A 17,654-nucleotide genomic window follows, 5' to 3' on the forward strand; every position below is an offset into this window, starting at 1 on the left:
GTCATCCTAGAGGAGTCCTCAGCCTGGGACCACCCCTGTGCATAGAGAATACAGACATCCCAGAGGTGTCCTCAGCCCGGGACCACCTCTGTGTATAGAGAATACAGACATCCCAGAGGGGTTCTCAGCCTGGGACCACCCCTGTGTATAATGAATACAGACAACATATAGGGGTCGTCAGCCCGGGACCACCTCTGTGAATAGAGAATACAGACATCCTTGAGGGGGACTCCGCCCGCGACCACCCCTGTGTATATAGAATGCAGATATCCTAGAGGGGTCCTCAGCCTTCGACCACCCCTGTATATAGAGAATACAGACAACATATAAGGGTCCTCAGCCCGGGACCACCTCTGTGTATAGAGAATACAGACATCCTAGAGGGGTACTCAGCCTTGGACCACTCCTGTGTATGGAGAATACAAACAACATATAGGGGTCCTCCGCCCGGGAACACCCCTATGTACAGAAAATACAGACAACATATAGGGGTCCTCCGCCCGGGACCACCCCTGTGTATAGAGAATACAGACAACATATATGGGTCCACTGCCCGTGACCACCCCCGTGTACAGAGAATACAGACAACATATAGGGGTCCTCTGCCCGGGACCACCTCTGTGTATACAGAATACAGACAACATATAGGGGTCCTTCGCCCAGGACCACCCCTGTGTATAGAGAATACAGACATGCCAGAGGGGTCCTCTGCCTGGGACCACCCCTGTGTATAGAGAATATAGACATCCCAGAGGGGTCCTCAGCCTGGGATTCTGTGTATAGAGAATACAGACAACATATAGGGCTCCTCCGCCCGGGACCACTCCTGTGTATAGAGAATACAGACAACATATAGGGGTCCTCCGCCCGGGACCACCCGTGTGTATACAGAATACAGACAACATATAGGGGTCCTCTTCCCGGGACCACCCCTGTGTATACAGAATACAGACAACATATAGGGGTCCCCCGCCCGGGACCACTCCTGTGTATTGAGAATTCAGTCATCCTAGAGTGGCCTCCGCCCAGGACCACCCCTGTGTATAGAGAATAGACATCCCAGAGGGGTCCTCATCCTGGGACCACCCCTGTGTATAGAGAATACAGACAACATATAGGGCTCCTCCGCAAGGGACCACCCCTGTGTATAGAGAATGCAGACATCCCAGAGGGGTCCTCATCCTTGAACCACCACTGTGTATAGAGAAGACAGACAACATATAGGGGTCCTCCGCCCGGAACCACTCCTTTGTACAACGAATACAGGCATCCTAGAGGGTTCCTCAGCCCGGGACCACCCTGCCCCATTATACTGTATGGCGCACTATGTGGGGCCATTATACTGTATGGAGGACTATGTGGGGCCTATTATTCTGTAAGGCGCACTATGTGGGGCCCATTATACTGTATGAAGCACTATGTGGGGCCCATTATACTGTATGAAGCATTATGTGGGGCCCATTATACTGTATGGCACAGTATGTGAGGCCGTTATACTGTATAGAGCACTATGTGGGACCATTATATTGTATGGTGCACTATTTGGGGCCATTAAACTGTATATAGCGCTATGTGGTGGGCCATTAAACTGTAATAGAGCACTATGTGGGGCCATTATATTTTATGGCGCACTATTTGGGGCCATTAAACTGTATATAGCGCTATGTGGGGGGCCATTAAACTGTAATAGAGCACTATGTGGGGCCATTATATTGTATGGCGCACTATTTGGGGCCATTAAACTGTATAGAGCACTATGTGGGGGGGCCATTAAACTGTAATAGAGCACTATCTGGGGCCATTATATTGTATGGCGCACTATTTGGGGCCATTAAACTGTATATAGCGCTATGTGGGGGGCCATTAAACTGTAATAGAGCACTATGTGGGGCCATTATATTGTATGACGCCATTATATTGTATGGCGCACTATTTGGGGCCATTAAACTGTATAGAGCACTATGTGGGGGCCATTATACTGTGTGGTACACTATGTGGGGCCATTATACTGTATGGCCAGGGCCACCATCAGGGCATTACAGCACTTACTAGACTGGGCCCCCCTCTGCTCATCGGGCCCCAGCGGCAGGATCAATACTGAATGTGCGTTCTCAGAAGCCGCATGGCAATAGTTAAAATCCGGCAGCCAATCACAGGGCGGCGTGTGACGTCACTGTCATGCGCCAACACGTCCGCACCTCAAATGCATGAAGGAGAGCCTGGCGTCGGGGCCAGGTAAGGAGAAACTTTTTTTTGTAATGAAAGCGTCAAGCCGCAATATGGGGACAGATGGGGCAGGATGGCGACAGATGGGGCAGAATCATGGAGCAGGATGGAGACAGGTGGGGCAGGATCATGGGGCAGGATGGAGATAGATGGGGCAAGATCATAGGGCAGGATGGAGACAGATGGGGCAGGATAGACACATGGGGCAGGATGGAGACTCATGGGGCAGGATGGGAGACTCATGGGGCAGGATGGGAGACTCATGGGGCAGGATGGGAGATCATTTGGGGCAGGATGGGAGATCATTTGGGGCAGGATGGGAGATCATTTGGGGCAGGATGGGAGATCATTTGGGGCAGGATGGGAGATCATAAAGGGCAGGATCATGGGACACATGGGGCAGGATCATGGGACACATGGAGCAGGATCATGGGACACATGGAGCAGGATCATGGGACACATGGAGCAGGATCATGGGACACATGGAGCAGGATCATGGGACACATGGAGCAGGTTGGAGAACATATGGATGGGGCCAGGATGGGAGATATTATTACTGTAGGGGCTAATTATGGATATTTTTACTGCGGTGATGTTTTTTATTTTTGAGGATACAGTTTTCTGTGAGGGGTCCTGCTACTGTGCAGGGCAGCACTATATCGTTTTTATTTCTTAATCTTGTGAAGTTAGGGAAAAATTGGGGAGTGTGCTTTGGAAGCGGTGCTCTAGATCAGGGTTCCCCAACTCCAGTCCTCAAGGCCCACCAACAGGTCATGTTTTCAGGATTTCCTTAGTATTGCACAGGTGATGTAATTATTGCCTGTGCAGGTGATGTAATTATCACCTGTGCAATACTAAGGAAATCCTGAAAACATGACCTGTTGGTGGGCCTTGAGGACTGGAGTTGGGGAACCCTGCTCTAGATAACTTATTTTCTGCAGAGACGAGTCCTGGCTGGGAGAAGTGATGGCGGTCTGCACTGGATGAAGAAAAGCAAAGATGAAGGACCTCAACTAGAGATGTCACTAGTGAGTCAGTGTGTTATCTGTACACTACATACAGAGCTGTTGTGTAAAAAGTGACTGGTGATCTCTGTATTACCTGTACACTGACACTATACACAGAGCTCCTGTGTATGTGTTACTGGTGATGTCTATTACCTGTACACTATACACAGAGGTCCTGTGTATAATGGCACTTATGGTAATATTAGTATTTTTTTTTTTTTTATTAATGATTAGTATTGTAATATTCAGTCACTATGTGGTGGTAATATGTGGCCTGGTCATGGTGTGGCGGGATTAGTTCCTTGTATGTGGTATTATTTGATAACTATGTGGTGGTAATATGTGGTCTGGTCATGGTGTGATGGTATTTGTCTCTTTATGTGGTATTATTGGTCATTTTAAAAAATGTATGTGACACCTTCCCTTAAAGTAAAATAAATAAAAATATATCTAAAAAGAGTACTGGACATTTTAAGAAATAATTAATAGGTTAGAGTAGAGTAGGGCCCGGCCTAAAAGGGTATGTGCACACGGTCAGGAGCCACCTGTGGCCCAGACACTGCGGAATAGCCGCTTGGCTTCAGTCCTCATTATGCAAATGAGCGGCACAATTTTTTTATTTTTTTTTCACATGTGGACTTTACTTATAGATGTTAGTCTATGGGGAAAGTCCACATGTGGATCCACAAGAGAAATTGACATGCTGCGGGTCCGAAAGACGCACCGCATGTCAGTTTCCGCGGGTGTGGAGCAGGTGCCCAGAGACGCATAGTGGACATGGGATTTTGAGAAATCCCATCCACTATGCTGTAACATCTGGATGCTGCGGGTTTGACGCTGCATAACACGGTGCTTCAAACCCACTGCAGCTACTGACCATGGGCACGTACCCAAAGAGTCTCCTTGTTGTGGTGATGGCGGCTTAAAAAATCATTTGGCTAAAAAAAAAAAGCTGCTACCTATGTATGTGATCTGGTGTTCGATAGGAACTGGTAATGTGTGATTGGTGAGGACGTGGTACAGAAGTGGAGTTTTTCCAACAGTGGGCGGTGGGACTGTAGAAGGTTCGCAAGGTGGAGGTGAAGCTGGGGTGGAGTCTCAAGGGGCCCGAAAATTTTGCCAGTATGGGGCCCTGAAATTCCTGGTGGCAGCCCTATGTATGGCGCACTATGTGGGGCCATTATACTGTAAGCAGTCTGAAAAAGAAATGTCTTTAGTCACTCTGTGTGACTGCAGACTGTCTAATCGGGACAGTGCACAATGCCCAGACACAATTTCCCTGTGCAAATGGGCAGTCATGTTCTATTGAGAAATGTGGGGAGAGCCTAGTCAGCATGTGACCGCAAATCGCTTGCATATGGTCATGCGACTGCACGGGGAGTACAGGAGTGCATAGAGTGACTGCAGAAAACTAATGTTACCTCCATTCACCGTGTAGCATTAGGCGTCAGTTATACACAGGTGCTCTGCAGCCCATGCATGAGAGTACGTACAGGTACATACAGCGACTTGCCGGTAGCGTCTCCAAATAAAGTCATTCACTTTCAATTATTTTCTTTTAACTACGTCTCATCTCTGTAGAATGAAACACACAGACATCTATAGCTGTTATAGAGCGCACTCCCCATCTTTCCCCCCACTTATACACTGTGGTGGATAAAAAGAAAAAAGTGCCGTAGTGCACCCAGATACCCTAGACAGTAATAGTGACTCCCTTTTGTTTCCCTCACTGTAACAGAACCTCTAAAAAGAAGATATATTACCGTAGTGACCGCTTCACATGAGACGTGTCCCCCTCTGAGGCCCCCATCCAGTACTAATGTTCATGGCCACTGTACAATAGTAAAACTCCCCTTTGTGTCCCCATACAGTAGCATTGTCCATCTTTGTGCAAAAATACAACAGTAATGCCTCCCTCCTCAGGTACCTACAGTAGTAGGTACATACAGTTTTTCTGCCCCCATACACATTGTGGTCCTATACAGTTGTAAAGTCCCCCATTGTGTCCCCATACAGTAATAATGTCCCCCATTGTGGTCCCATACAGTTGTAAAGTCCCCCATTGTGGTCCCATACAGTAATGTCTCCAATACAGTTGTAAACTCCCCCATTGTGGCCCCATCCAGTAATGTCCAGCATTGTGGTCCCATACAGTAATAAGGTCTCCCATACAGCTGTAAAGTCCCCCATTGTGGTCCTATACAGTAATGTCCCCCATTGTGGCCCCATACAGTTGTAAAGTTCCCCGTTGTGGCCCCATACAGTAATAATGTCCACCATTGGGCCCCATACAGTTGTAAAGTCTCCCTTTGTGGCTCCATGCAGTAATAATGTCCCCCATTTGATCCCATACAGTTATGTCCCCATGGTGGCCCCATATAGTAATAATATCCCCCATTGTGGCCACAGTTGTTCTTCATATAGCAAACAAAATAAACAACCATGCTTCTCAAGATGAGCAGCTCCTTCTTCCTCCACAATCTTTATGCCTCTAAGGGCTGGAATTACCAGATGGGTAAATTATAAGTTACTACCATCATCAAAAGCTTATTCATCTACTTGACCATTTTTGAAGTTAGATCTTTTCCATTGTATATAAAAATAAAGCTTATTTAATGGATAATAAAAAGTTTATCACTTTTTGGATTATTTCTGCTTGAACAGCGAAGAATCTCACACAGGCAGCGCAGTGAAGCTTCAGGAGTAAATGAATGTTTCAGTCGTGAGAACACTACACAGCCAGTAATGACATCTACTCTACATCAGGGAACACCAGGACGAGGTCAATTAAAAAAAATCATTGGATTCACAGTTTATTTTACAATATTTGAGAAGTCTACAAGTTAAGGCATACATACTGATGCGTTAGCGTTATGAACTGAAAAAAAAAAAAAATGTAAAAAGATAATTGGAAACGCTCTGAAATATCTAAGAAACTGTTTAATAAAAAAAATATAGTTCAGTAAATCAAGATAAACAGAGGCTTAAAAAAAAAAAAAAGTCAAGAAAAATCATTACATGGAACTTGGACAAGGATATACGACGTGAACAACTAATGGCAATGTTAATCCATTCAAACCGTGAATGTCGAACATCATCCAAGAGTAACATACATTGGTAAATAAATTGGCATTATGTAATACGATTCATTACACAGAGCATTTAATTGCATCCAAAAAATAAAATAAAGGGCGATTGTATCTGTGACGTACTAGAAAGCGTACAATGACTAAATAAAGGTACATGTGGATACACCGAGTGTGGGCTTTGCAGCACAGTGCTGTTTCTGACATGGAGGTAGCCCAATGTCTGTACGGGGTCCTCCTCCGCAGCTGGGAATTCCCATTTGACCAATTCATGGAAAACGTGGCAGCTCTTGGAGGCGACAGGAGGGTCTGGTTAACTCAAATTAGGACGGAGTGTGCTTTATGGTTTACCATTCAACACAGCCAAGCAACTCTGCAGCAGCTGCAAATTACCCTGCAAATGAGAGGGAACAAAAGCAGGAAAGGATCAATCAACACCACAAATATCAATAAATCTTAAAGCTGTGTCCACCCGCCCCAGGTCCATGGCTTGTAAAACACATCCTGTGGATCATGGTGGGCAGAGTTTCGCTCCAACATGTGGTCTCATGCTTAATGGTGCAAATCCATAAAATACTTTCAATAAATAACTGGCACACAGGTGTATTTTTCAGCTGCTTTTTTTCTAATACTTAAAGGGAACCTGTCACCTGGAAAAATGCCATTTACCTGCAGATATAAGGTTAATCTGCAGGTAAATAGTATTCCAATGCTGCCCTAATGAAACTGCGGCTACTGGGAGAAAATTAAATTTTTTCCTCTCGAGATCCGCCAGCTTTCAGTCATGGAGGCTTTCAGTCACCCCCGAAGCAATTAGTCATCGCTCAGTACATGGTGACTGTAAGGATTCCCCGACACTTTGATTGATAGCTTGCTCTGCACAGATGTGCTGGAAAGAATGATCAGTGCTGTGAGCTGCGATTGTAATTGCTCCATTCATGCTCCCATAACAAAGCCAGCGGCTCTCATGGAGGAAATAACTTCATTTTCTCCTAGTAGCCGCATTTTCAGTAAGGCAGCATTTTAACACCAATTACCTGCAGATTAATCCTATATCTGAAGGTAAATGTCATTTTTCTAGGTTCCATTTAAATGCATAGGTTTCTTGTACAATAAACATATTTGCAATAGGGTTTCATTAAAAATGTAGACTCCTGCAGCTTCTATATCCCAGAACATAGCCATCTTAAATAAAATCCACCAGTAAGATAAGGGAGTATTGCTTCCGTTAGTTATTTTGAAAATAAAACAATGTAGGATAACCCCTTTAATGATCAAGTTAAAGTTGAAATCAGCTTCAAAGACAAAGATAAGAGCTACAAACCCTGCAACGTCAAAAATCTCGTGCACGGACTGCTCTTAAGCCGTCATACACCTTAGATGGCTGTCATCCAAAAGATTGTACGACTGACAAGGAGAACAATGCGATCTGCAGTTCGAAATCAGACTTGCCTGATGACATCTCTCCCAACTATCAGTCGGCCGATGCCTACATACACAGACTGTCGGCAGAACCTGTCGATACTGGCGCGTTCAGTCGACATGAGTCTACTGTGGATGGGCAGCTTTAGGCTTGCATTGTACAAATACACTGAAGCCCATAGCGAACAAAAATTTTTATGTAAACCCCAATTGTAAACTTGCTTATCAGTCAATAATACACATATTAAACTAACATGTCCACTTTACGGGTATGTTCACACAGTGCTGTGGATTCTGCGCTTGATTTATAGGCGAAAATCAGCATTCGATTTAAAAAAAAAAATAATATGTATGCATGCTGCAGAAAAAAGACAATTTTTCTTGTGCAAATGTTCAGTTTGCAAAACTGCAACTAAACGCAGATTTTGCAGCGAGCCCCGAGTAGAACAATAAGCCCTTGTATTATCTAGTTCTCAGATGCTTTTGCCATGACAGATGCATAGTACATCACAAGCTTCTATCACTAGGGTTCCAAGTATTCGTCAGAAACGAAGCAGTGTTCTGAGTAGAAGAGCAAAAAGAATAGGAAACAACTGATTGATTGTTTCAAAGAGCGAATACGTCAGGATTAACAATTGCTAACATGTTGTTCTGCACTAGGACACTTCTCAGAAGCGCGTAGCTTGGCAGATTTCCCAGAGCTTTACCATAGTAACAATTATTGGGGTGTTATGAAAGCCCTGGACACGGAGGAACAAAAAGAAAGAGGAAATGGACAAAGTCCGCAGAAATGAGAATGTATACCTTGGCGTGCTTAAGTTCCAGTTCTGCAAGCTCTACTAGATTTTTACGAAAAGCAGCAACTCTTCTTGTTTTAAAGTCCATGAGTTCTGGAAAAACAAAATCCAGACTTGATAAACACATGAAAAATAAATTCAAGTTGGCACAGTACAGGAAGTGTTGTCATTGGCACACAGATGTGCAACAAATAATATTCATCCCAACAACGAACCCTGGAATTTTCCCCTGCGCTCAGAGCATTAAGCATTTTAGCTTTACATGCGCCTCTCGCAGGCTAGGGTCAAACAAGTGTTAAAAAATAACCCTCATTTTATTTCATAAATTAACAGTACGCATGAAAACAAGAAACAAGTAATAAATCATATCCAAGAAATCTGCTCCTTTCTCCTCCTGGACTGATCCTTCATTCTCAATTCATGGGTAAGATCCGTATTCAACAAAGACAGAGTTCTCCATTACCGAGATAGGAGATGACAGTTGGTGCTCATAAAGTTCTATGGAGAACTGTAACTGTGGTTTCAGGAGAACTTGCAGCAGAATGTCTGTGTCTGACTCTAGCTCCTCCTACTCTAAAGAGATGACAGTTGGTGCTATTAAAATTCTATAGAGGGGAGGAGCTAGAGGCAGAGACATTCTGCTGCAAGTTCTCCTGAAACCACAGTCTGCCTCTAACTCCTCCCCCCTATAGAATTTTAATAGCACCAACTGTCATCTCTTTAGAGTAGGAGGAGCTAGAGTCAGACACAGACAGACATTCTGCTGCAAGTTCTCCTGAAACCAGTTACAATTCTCCATAGAACTTTATGAGCACCAACTGTCAACTCTTATCTCAGTAACAGGGAAGTCCGGGTTCACTGAAGGCAGATTTTACTCGTGAATTGAGAATTAATGAATAAATGAGGTGCCAAAAGAAGAAAGAAGCAGATTTCACTGATAAGTTATTAAGAAGTTTCTTAATTTCATGTATATTATTGATTCATAAAAACTAAACGACAGAAAAAGATTTACAGACTGCCAATCATTTAATATGGTTTACACAAGCAGAGCAAGCTAAAGGATGTACACTGAACAATGTGCTGCAGAGAATAATGTTATTTTGTGCTGCACAAATCGACAGCCTATTTACACAGATTATTATGCACAGAAGAGTTCTGATGAACGCTCGTTCATGTCAGTGTAAATACACTGTAACAATCACAATTTTTTATGCTCATATGATAACCAAAAACAATTGCAGCTCCCCCAATTTCTTCCCAACAACTAGACAACCCACCATGTCGGCAGGGGTTGCGGTGTGTGAAGGGGTTGGGGGACAGTCTGCTGATTTATTTCAAGTGCAAAGCCACCCCTTCTCTGTCCAGGGTGATACACAGTGGGTACAGAAAGTATTCAGACCCCTTTAAATTTTTCACTCTGTTTCATTGCAGCCATTTGGTAAATTCTAAAAAGTTCATTTTTTTCTCATTAAAGTACACTCTGCACCCCATCTTGACTGAAAAAAAACAGAAATGTGGAAATTTTTGCTAATTTATTAAAGAAAAACATAAATATCACATGGTCATAAGTATTCAGACCCTTTGCTCAGACCCTCATATTTAAGTCACAAGCTGTCCATTTCCTTGTGATCTTCCTTGAGATGGTTCTACTCCTTCAGTGGAGTACAGCTGTGTTTAATTAAACTGATAGGACTTGATTTGGAAAGGCACACACCTGTCTATATAAGACCTCACAGCTCACAGTGCATGTCAGATCAAATGAGAATCATGAGCTAAAAGGAACTGCCCAAGGAGCTCAGAGACAGAATTGTGGCAAGGCACAGATCTGGCCAAGGTTACAAAAGAATTTCTGCATTACTCAAGGTTCCTGAGAGCACAGTGGCCTCCATAATCCTTAAATGGAAGAAGTTTGGGACCACCAGAAGTCTTCCTAGACCTGGTTGTCCAGCCAAACTGAGCAATCATGGAAGAGGAGCCTTGGTGAGAGAGGTAAAGAAGAACCCCCGGATCACTGTGGCTGAGCTCCAGAGATGCAGTAGGGAGATGGGAGAAAGTTCCACAAAGTCAACTATCACTGCAGCCCTCCACCAGTCAGGCCTTTATGGCAGAGTATCCCGACGGAAGCCTCTCCTCAGTGCAAGACATATGAAAGCCCGCATAGAGTTTGCTCAGAAACACATGAAGGACTCCCAGACTATGAGAAATAAGATTCTCTGGTCTGATGAGATGAAGATAGAACTTTTTGGTGATAATTCTAAGCGGTATGTTTTTTGGTGATAATTCTAAGCGGTATGTGTGGAGAAAACCAGGCACTGCTCATCACCTTCCCAATACAATTCTAACAGTGAAACATGGTGGTGGCAGCATCATGCTATGGGGTGTTTTTCAGCTGCAGGGACAGGACGACTGGTTTCAATTGAATGAAACATGAATGCGGCCAAGTACAGAGATATCCTGGATGAAAACTTCTTCCAGAGTGCTCTGGAGCTCAGACTTGTCCGAAGGTTCACCTTCCAACAAGACAATGACCCTAAGCACACCGCTAAAATAACAAAGGAGTGGCTTCAACTCTGTGACCATTCTTGACTGGCCCAGCCAGAGCCCTGACCTAAACCCAATTGAGCATCTCTGGAGAGACCTGAAAATGGCTGTCCATCAACGTTGACTATCCAACCTGACGGAACTGGAGAGGATCTGCAAGGAAGAATGGCAGAGGATCCCCAAATCCAGGTGTGAAAAACTTGTTGCACCATTTGCAAGAAGAATCATGGCTGTTCTAGCTCAAAAGGGGGCTTCTACTCAATACTGAGCAAAGGGTCTGAATACTTATGACCATGTGATATTTCAGTTTTTCTATTTTAATAAATTTGAAAAAAACAAACGTAGAAATTTTTGCAGTCAAGATGGGGTGCAGAGTGTACTTTAATGAGAAAAAAAATTTAACTATTTAGAATTTACCAAATGGCTGCAATGAAACAGAGTGAAAAACTTAAAAGGGGCCTGAATACTTTCCGTACCTACTGTACAGAATAGGAATAGACTCCTATGCACAATCCTGATGTTGCGCCAACATAGGAAACGCTCTCTCTCGCACAAAGTGTAACCGCCAGGACGTCGGTGGTGCTTTGCCAACAGAAGTAAAAAAATTACCCCTTTAATATACGTGGGTTAAAGAGGATTGTCCCTCCCATTAGTTTGGTTTCTCTATACCCATTAGCCTGCTCTTCGACTTCTAAACTAAATGTCTATAATATCTATATGTAAATATATTACAGGAGGATTTGCTTATTAAAAAGGGGTTTTCTGGACTGAAATGTAAGCAACTGCTCTTACGTGACGGCAGAATGACGTATCATAGCAGTGTGCAACGTGCATACTGTCAGGATTCTCGTGGTCGTTCACGTATGTGATATGGAGACTAGTGGTCACGTGTCGGCTAGACTCAACTGGCCTCTCACAATAGAAAATGTGAATGAAAAATTGCATACTTGCAATCACATAGATGGCGACGATACATGGAAATCGTGACAGTCATGAATCCGCAGTCTGCAATCAGTGACTGCAGACTTGTTTTCTGCACAGAAAACCCTATTAAAATACTTGGCTCTTGTTCTTTTTTTTTTTTTTTAAATAAACAGATGTTGAATTTGATCCACAAAGTCGCTGTGACTGCCTCCATCAGATGGCTGCTGGAATTCCTCTTTCCTGTTTTCTTCCATAAAAAAATGCTGTGCAATTTCCCATCCACTTATTTTCCCCTCTGTGGAGGATGGCGTTTCTTTTTTCTCTGACAATCCAAAGTCATCTCTTTTTCCTATACTTACCAGTCCATCTTTTTCCATTTCTTTTAGGCCATGTTTACATCTGGATTACGAGACTCCATCACAGATTTGATCCAAAATTGTGGAAAAAATAGCGCAGCAGACCCAAAGAAAAATCTCAGAGTAGGGAAAGTGGCACCGGGGGCATGGGAAAGTAGGGATTCATCCTATGAAGTCTCAGGCTGCATTCCCACTGATCGACTACATGCAAATTGATTGTGGGTCATTTAATAACCTGGTTAGAACACATTTCCATGTACTAACAATAATTAATACGCATTGAATATATTTTGTTCTCGGCAGCGCATGTTCTGATTATAAAGGACGATGTGCTGTAGAGTATGAGGATTTCAAGCAAGCTCATAAATCATTTCAACGGACGCACAAAAATTTTGCTTATTTTGTTCATGGTTCGCAGCCTGTTTAGATTATTAGTCAATCGGGGAAAAAAACAAAAAAACAACTTTCTGGAGGCGCTTAATCCCCATTATCGGCCAGTGTAAATGTGGCTTATTTGGTGTCCTCTGGATTGGCAGATGTTGTATAATTGTGTTCATATTGTTGGCAGCTTTAGGAAGGCTGAGATGAATTTCTATGAGACGTGGACGGATCTGCCTGCACAGCTGTGTCCTCTTCATCTGAGCTGAGATATATCCAGCCCAGAGTGAGAGAATACCAAATAAAGCCCTCTATGCAGCACTCACTGAACAGCTCTATGTTGAATCCTTGGCAGGGGCGCCTTATGCATCCTCTTTTGGAAGCAGCAAAAAAAATGCTTGGAGATGGTTATGTACAAGATGTCTTCGTAAGGGGTTATATAAAAAAAAAAGCATGCTCAAAGCCTTCAGGAAGAAATGACATAAAAACGGATTATGTGCAATAATGGAAATTTGCAAAAGTATTTGTCACATTAGGAGTCACCCACGGTGCGGAAAAATGTAATTAAGCAACTCTGTCCGCAACAGTTCTTAAAAACCACAAGACTCCTTGCCCCGGTCTGGATTGGTGCAGTGCACAGAGATTACCATCCACTTGATACTATCCAGTCCATAGAAGGAACCCCCTGCATACACCGGGCCATCACTGACCAATATAATAATCACCGAGCCATTTCTGGCAGATACATATATGTTTTTTCCCCCTTCACCTTGTTTTGCAGATTCAGAGATTTTCTCAAACTTCTGGCAGCTCAGCTGCTGAGTGGTTTCCGCTGACAGCACATCCTTGTTTTTAGCTCTGGCTTTATCTAGTGCTTTATTGGCATTTTCATAATCTACCAAAGAGCGAGATCTTCTGTACAACAAATCCTGGAAATGAGAAAATCAAGGTAAACACGTCATTAATTGGAAGAAGAAGAAAACAGATTAAGAAGATTTTGTTTCCGCTTGGAGTTTGAACAATGGGAAAAGAAAAAGGGCGGCTCTGTTCTCCATATACAGTCATGGCCGAAAATGTTGGCACCCTTGAAATTGTTCCAGAAAATGAAGTATTTTTCCCAGAAAATTATTGCAATTACACGTTTTGCTTTTATGTTGCTGTTATGTTTTGTTAATCTTTATTTCTTCTCTTTCTGCTCTCCATGCTTAGTGTAGCACGCACAGACACACTATGCAAAGATTGAGTCAACTTCTCCCCTTTTTATCTGGTTTCAGGTGTGATTTACATATTGCCCACATCTGTTACTTGCCACAGGTGAGTTAGAACGAGCATCACATGGTTGAAACAAAGTGGTTTACCCACAATTTTGGAAAGGAGACAATTTTGTCAGACCCATTTTTGGGGTTGTGTGTGAAATTATGTCCAATTTACCTTTTTTTCTGTGTTGTTCCAATACACACAAAGGGAATAAGCATGTGTATAACAAAACATGTGTAACTGCAATAATTTTCTGGAACAATTTCAAGGGTGCCAACGCTTTTGGCCATGACTGTATAATGTTCTCATAATCCTAGTAAATTAACCAGTTGCAATGCCACAGACACACATGAAGGGATGAGGTTCATCTGGAGGGCACTTCTGATAGGTGAACGCTGCAGATGCTTTCCAACCATAAGCAGTGGCATCCGTCAGGTAGTGGACGGTGGTTTGGGTCAATGACAGATGGTGTGAAGCATCCTGCAGCATCTAATCACTAGCACAAAGCATTGCTCAGTAATAACTGCAGCATAACGGCCCAACGACACAAGTAGATCAGTAGATCGGTGTTGGAGGCCTAGTAGAGATTGCAGACAAGCGCTCTTAAATTCTTTCTTCAATTGCCTAATAAAGGGCTCATGCAGAGGTCAGAGCACGGGCCGGTCACAGCTCAATAACATCGCGTCCTCAGACGTATGAAGCGCTAAGACCACAGCCCCACTATCAGTATTTGGTCAGTATTTTCTCTCAGGAGTGGGTGATAAATGCAGAATTGGTGACTTGTTTCTATTATACCTTTTCTCTGATTATTCCTCACCTGGTTTTGGCTACAACTCCTGAGAAAAATACTGATCGAATACTGACCAAATACTGATAGTGGGGCCGTGGCCTAACGCTCAGGTCAGGAGAGAAGCGCCAAGTCTGTGCTCAGACGTCTGATTGAGCCCTTAGTCTACCTATCATTAAATAAAAACCTTTGACATGACCAGTGTTTCCCAAATCCCAGTCCCCATGGTCCCCAACACATCATGTTTTCAGGTTTTCCTTAGCATTGCAAAGGTGATGAAATTATTCTCAAGAGGCATCAGAAATGGCTATAGCTTCTCTCACCTGTGCAATATTGGGGAAATCCTAAAAAACATGATGTGTTGGGGGCCAAGAGGACTGCAGTTTGGGACACACCGATGTAGACCAAAAGAGTGCAGATGCTGGGAACCCCATGATTCCTCAAAAGGAGGAACAGAAGTGCTGAGCTGAGTGCTGTCCTCCTCCATCACTGTTAATTCATAGACTTCCGGAATGAGTAGTGTCGGAGGATAGTAGCACTTACCTTTCACTTCTCCATTTTGTAATTGGTAGGGGTCTCAGCATCTGGATTTTCCCCCTTCCTCACAGATTAAAAATATCTGACTTCTCGATTAGGACTTGTTCACATGTTTTACAGCACCAGCAAACTGAATGAGATTTCTGAAATCTCATGCACACACTGCTAATCTAATTTTTTCCTTGCACACTTGACTAATCTTAATCAGCCAGCTGATTAGATTTGTTAAGCCAAAAGAAATGCACTATTGTGTTTATGTTGACTTATAAATGTATGTATTTTTGTGGCTGGTCAAGAAGGACATACTATTAAGTGTATAAAACTGAATGTGGTCTTCTCTTCGTTAGGAAACAATGATACTTGTTAATATGCTAATGACATTGTACTAAGCCAGCTAGACGTGAATTTAACCGCTTCCCGACCGCCCACTGTAGATAAACGTCCGCGCTGCCTGGGCTCTGTGCAGCGCGGACGTTTAAAAACGGTGGGTGGTCTCGCAGTGCTCAGGACCCCCTGGGTCCTGCAAGCGCTGTGAGAGCGGTGCAGAGCGTTAGCTCTGACAGGGAACATCATCGGGACCCGATTAGATCAGGTCCCAGTGATGTTAACCCTTTGCTGTCTTCTATATGCTGCGATCTATAGTGATCGCGGCATATAGGAGACAGCAGGAGAGGGGGTCGTCCACTTACCTCTCTGACGACCCCTTGATTGCTTTCAGGACCTGGCGTTGCTATGGCAGCTGGAGGTCACATGACCGCCTCCAGCTCTGCCATATATGGTGTCCTTCCTGTCTGGCTTCAGCCTGTAGCTGATGCCAGACAGGAGACTGTGAAACAGTCAGTGAAGATCTCATATAATGTAATATATGTCTATTACATTACATGAGATCAGGGATCAGAAAAATAAAAATTAATGTCCCATACAGGGACTAAGTAAAAATGTAAAAAAAAGGAAAAAAAATGTTTTGAAACTGTTAAAAAAAAAAATACAAAATAAATAAAAATATAAATAAAATATTAAACCGATAAATCCATATAGTTATGCAAAAATAAAAAAGTACACATATTTGGTATTGCCGCGTCCGAAACAACCCGAGCTATAAAACTGTCACACTAATTAACTCCTTATGTGTACACCGTAATAAAAATAAATAAAAAACGGAGCACAAAACTATGCTTTTTCCACATATCGCCAAACAAAAAGTGGAAAAAAATGCGATCAAAAAGCAAAATGGAAATAGAAATGGTACCGCTGAAAACGTCATCTTGTTCCGCAAAAATCAAGCCACCATACAGCTCCATCAGCCGAAAAATAAAAAAGTTATACCTCTCAGAATAAAGCAATGCAAAAAAAATATTTTTTCTATAAAATTGTTTTATTGTGTAAAAGCGCCAAAACATAAAAAAATTTACAGTAAGTGTAGTATCGCTGTAAATGTACTGACCCGAAGAATAACGCTGCCTGATCACTTTTACCACACGCAGAACGGCATAAAAAAAAACCTCAAAAAACAATTCCTGAATTGTTGGTTTTTGTTAATTTTACCTCCCAAAAAAACGGAATAGAAAGCGATCAAAAAATGTCACGTACCCACAAATGGTACCAATAAAAATGTCAACTCGTCCCGCAAAAAACAAGCCATCACATGACTCTGTCGGCCGAAATATGGAAAAATTATAGCTCTCAAAATATGGCGATGCAAAAACTAGATTTTGCAAAAAAAATGCGTCTCTTTGTGTGTGACAGCTGTCAGTCATAAAAACCCGATATAAATCTGGTATCTCTGTAATCGCACCGACCCGAAGAATAAAGTAATCTAATCAGTTATATCACACTAGGAACGGCGTAAAAAAATAAATAAAACCAATTCTTCACCTGCTACTGATTTGTTTATTATGTCTCCCAAAGATCGCAGTATGGCTCGGCACACATTTATCCTGCACTCTGCGCTGAGCACTTACACCAGAGTTTCCATGTAAATCTCTGAAATATGTGATTCAGCTGGAACCCATGACGGAAGATTCACTGTAATGAGGCAGATATAGGCCACTGTGGATGCCGTCTGGCCTGTGATCCCACGGTGTCATCTGTTTTAGGCGTGCATAAAAGTGCGGTTGGCCATAGTTTTGTGCACTTCTGAAAAAAAGGACACCGCTAAACAGAGGCCAGACGGAGTCCAGAGTAATTCTGCTGCCTCATTACAGTGAATGGATCCCGCAGGGGTTTCATCTGAATTACATCACTTGGAAATTTAGATGGAAACCCCGATGTAAGTGCTCAGCCTAGAGCGCCGGATAAATGTTACGTAAAATGTTCCCAATAAAAGCTTCAACTCA

General features: G+C 43.0%; 1 protein-coding gene across 1 annotated transcript in view; it reads right to left on the reverse strand.

Moving 5' to 3' along the window:
• Positions 1-6,378: 6,378 nt before the first annotated feature.
• The window catches only part of SNX6 (sorting nexin 6), a 34,149-nt gene continuing 22,873 nt past the window's right edge, over positions 6,379-17,654 (reverse strand). The window contains exons 12-14 of the mRNA XM_073638959.1: positions 13,507-13,666; positions 8,546-8,631; positions 6,379-6,713 (exon numbers count right to left, since the gene is read on the reverse strand). Coding sequence (XP_073495060.1) covers positions 6,660-6,713; positions 8,546-8,631; positions 13,507-13,666 — 300 coding nt within the window. The 3' untranslated portion in view covers positions 6,379-6,659. The remainder of the gene's footprint in view (positions 6,714-8,545; positions 8,632-13,506; positions 13,667-17,654) is intronic.

The sequence above is a fragment of the Phyllobates terribilis genome, unplaced genomic scaffold (genome assembly GCF_046119375.1).
Source record: "Phyllobates terribilis strain yellow unplaced genomic scaffold, ASM4611937v1 Scaffold_7__3_contigs__length_470593459, whole genome shotgun sequence".
NCBI classification, from domain to species: Eukaryota; Metazoa; Chordata; class Amphibia; order Anura; family Dendrobatidae; genus Phyllobates; species Phyllobates terribilis.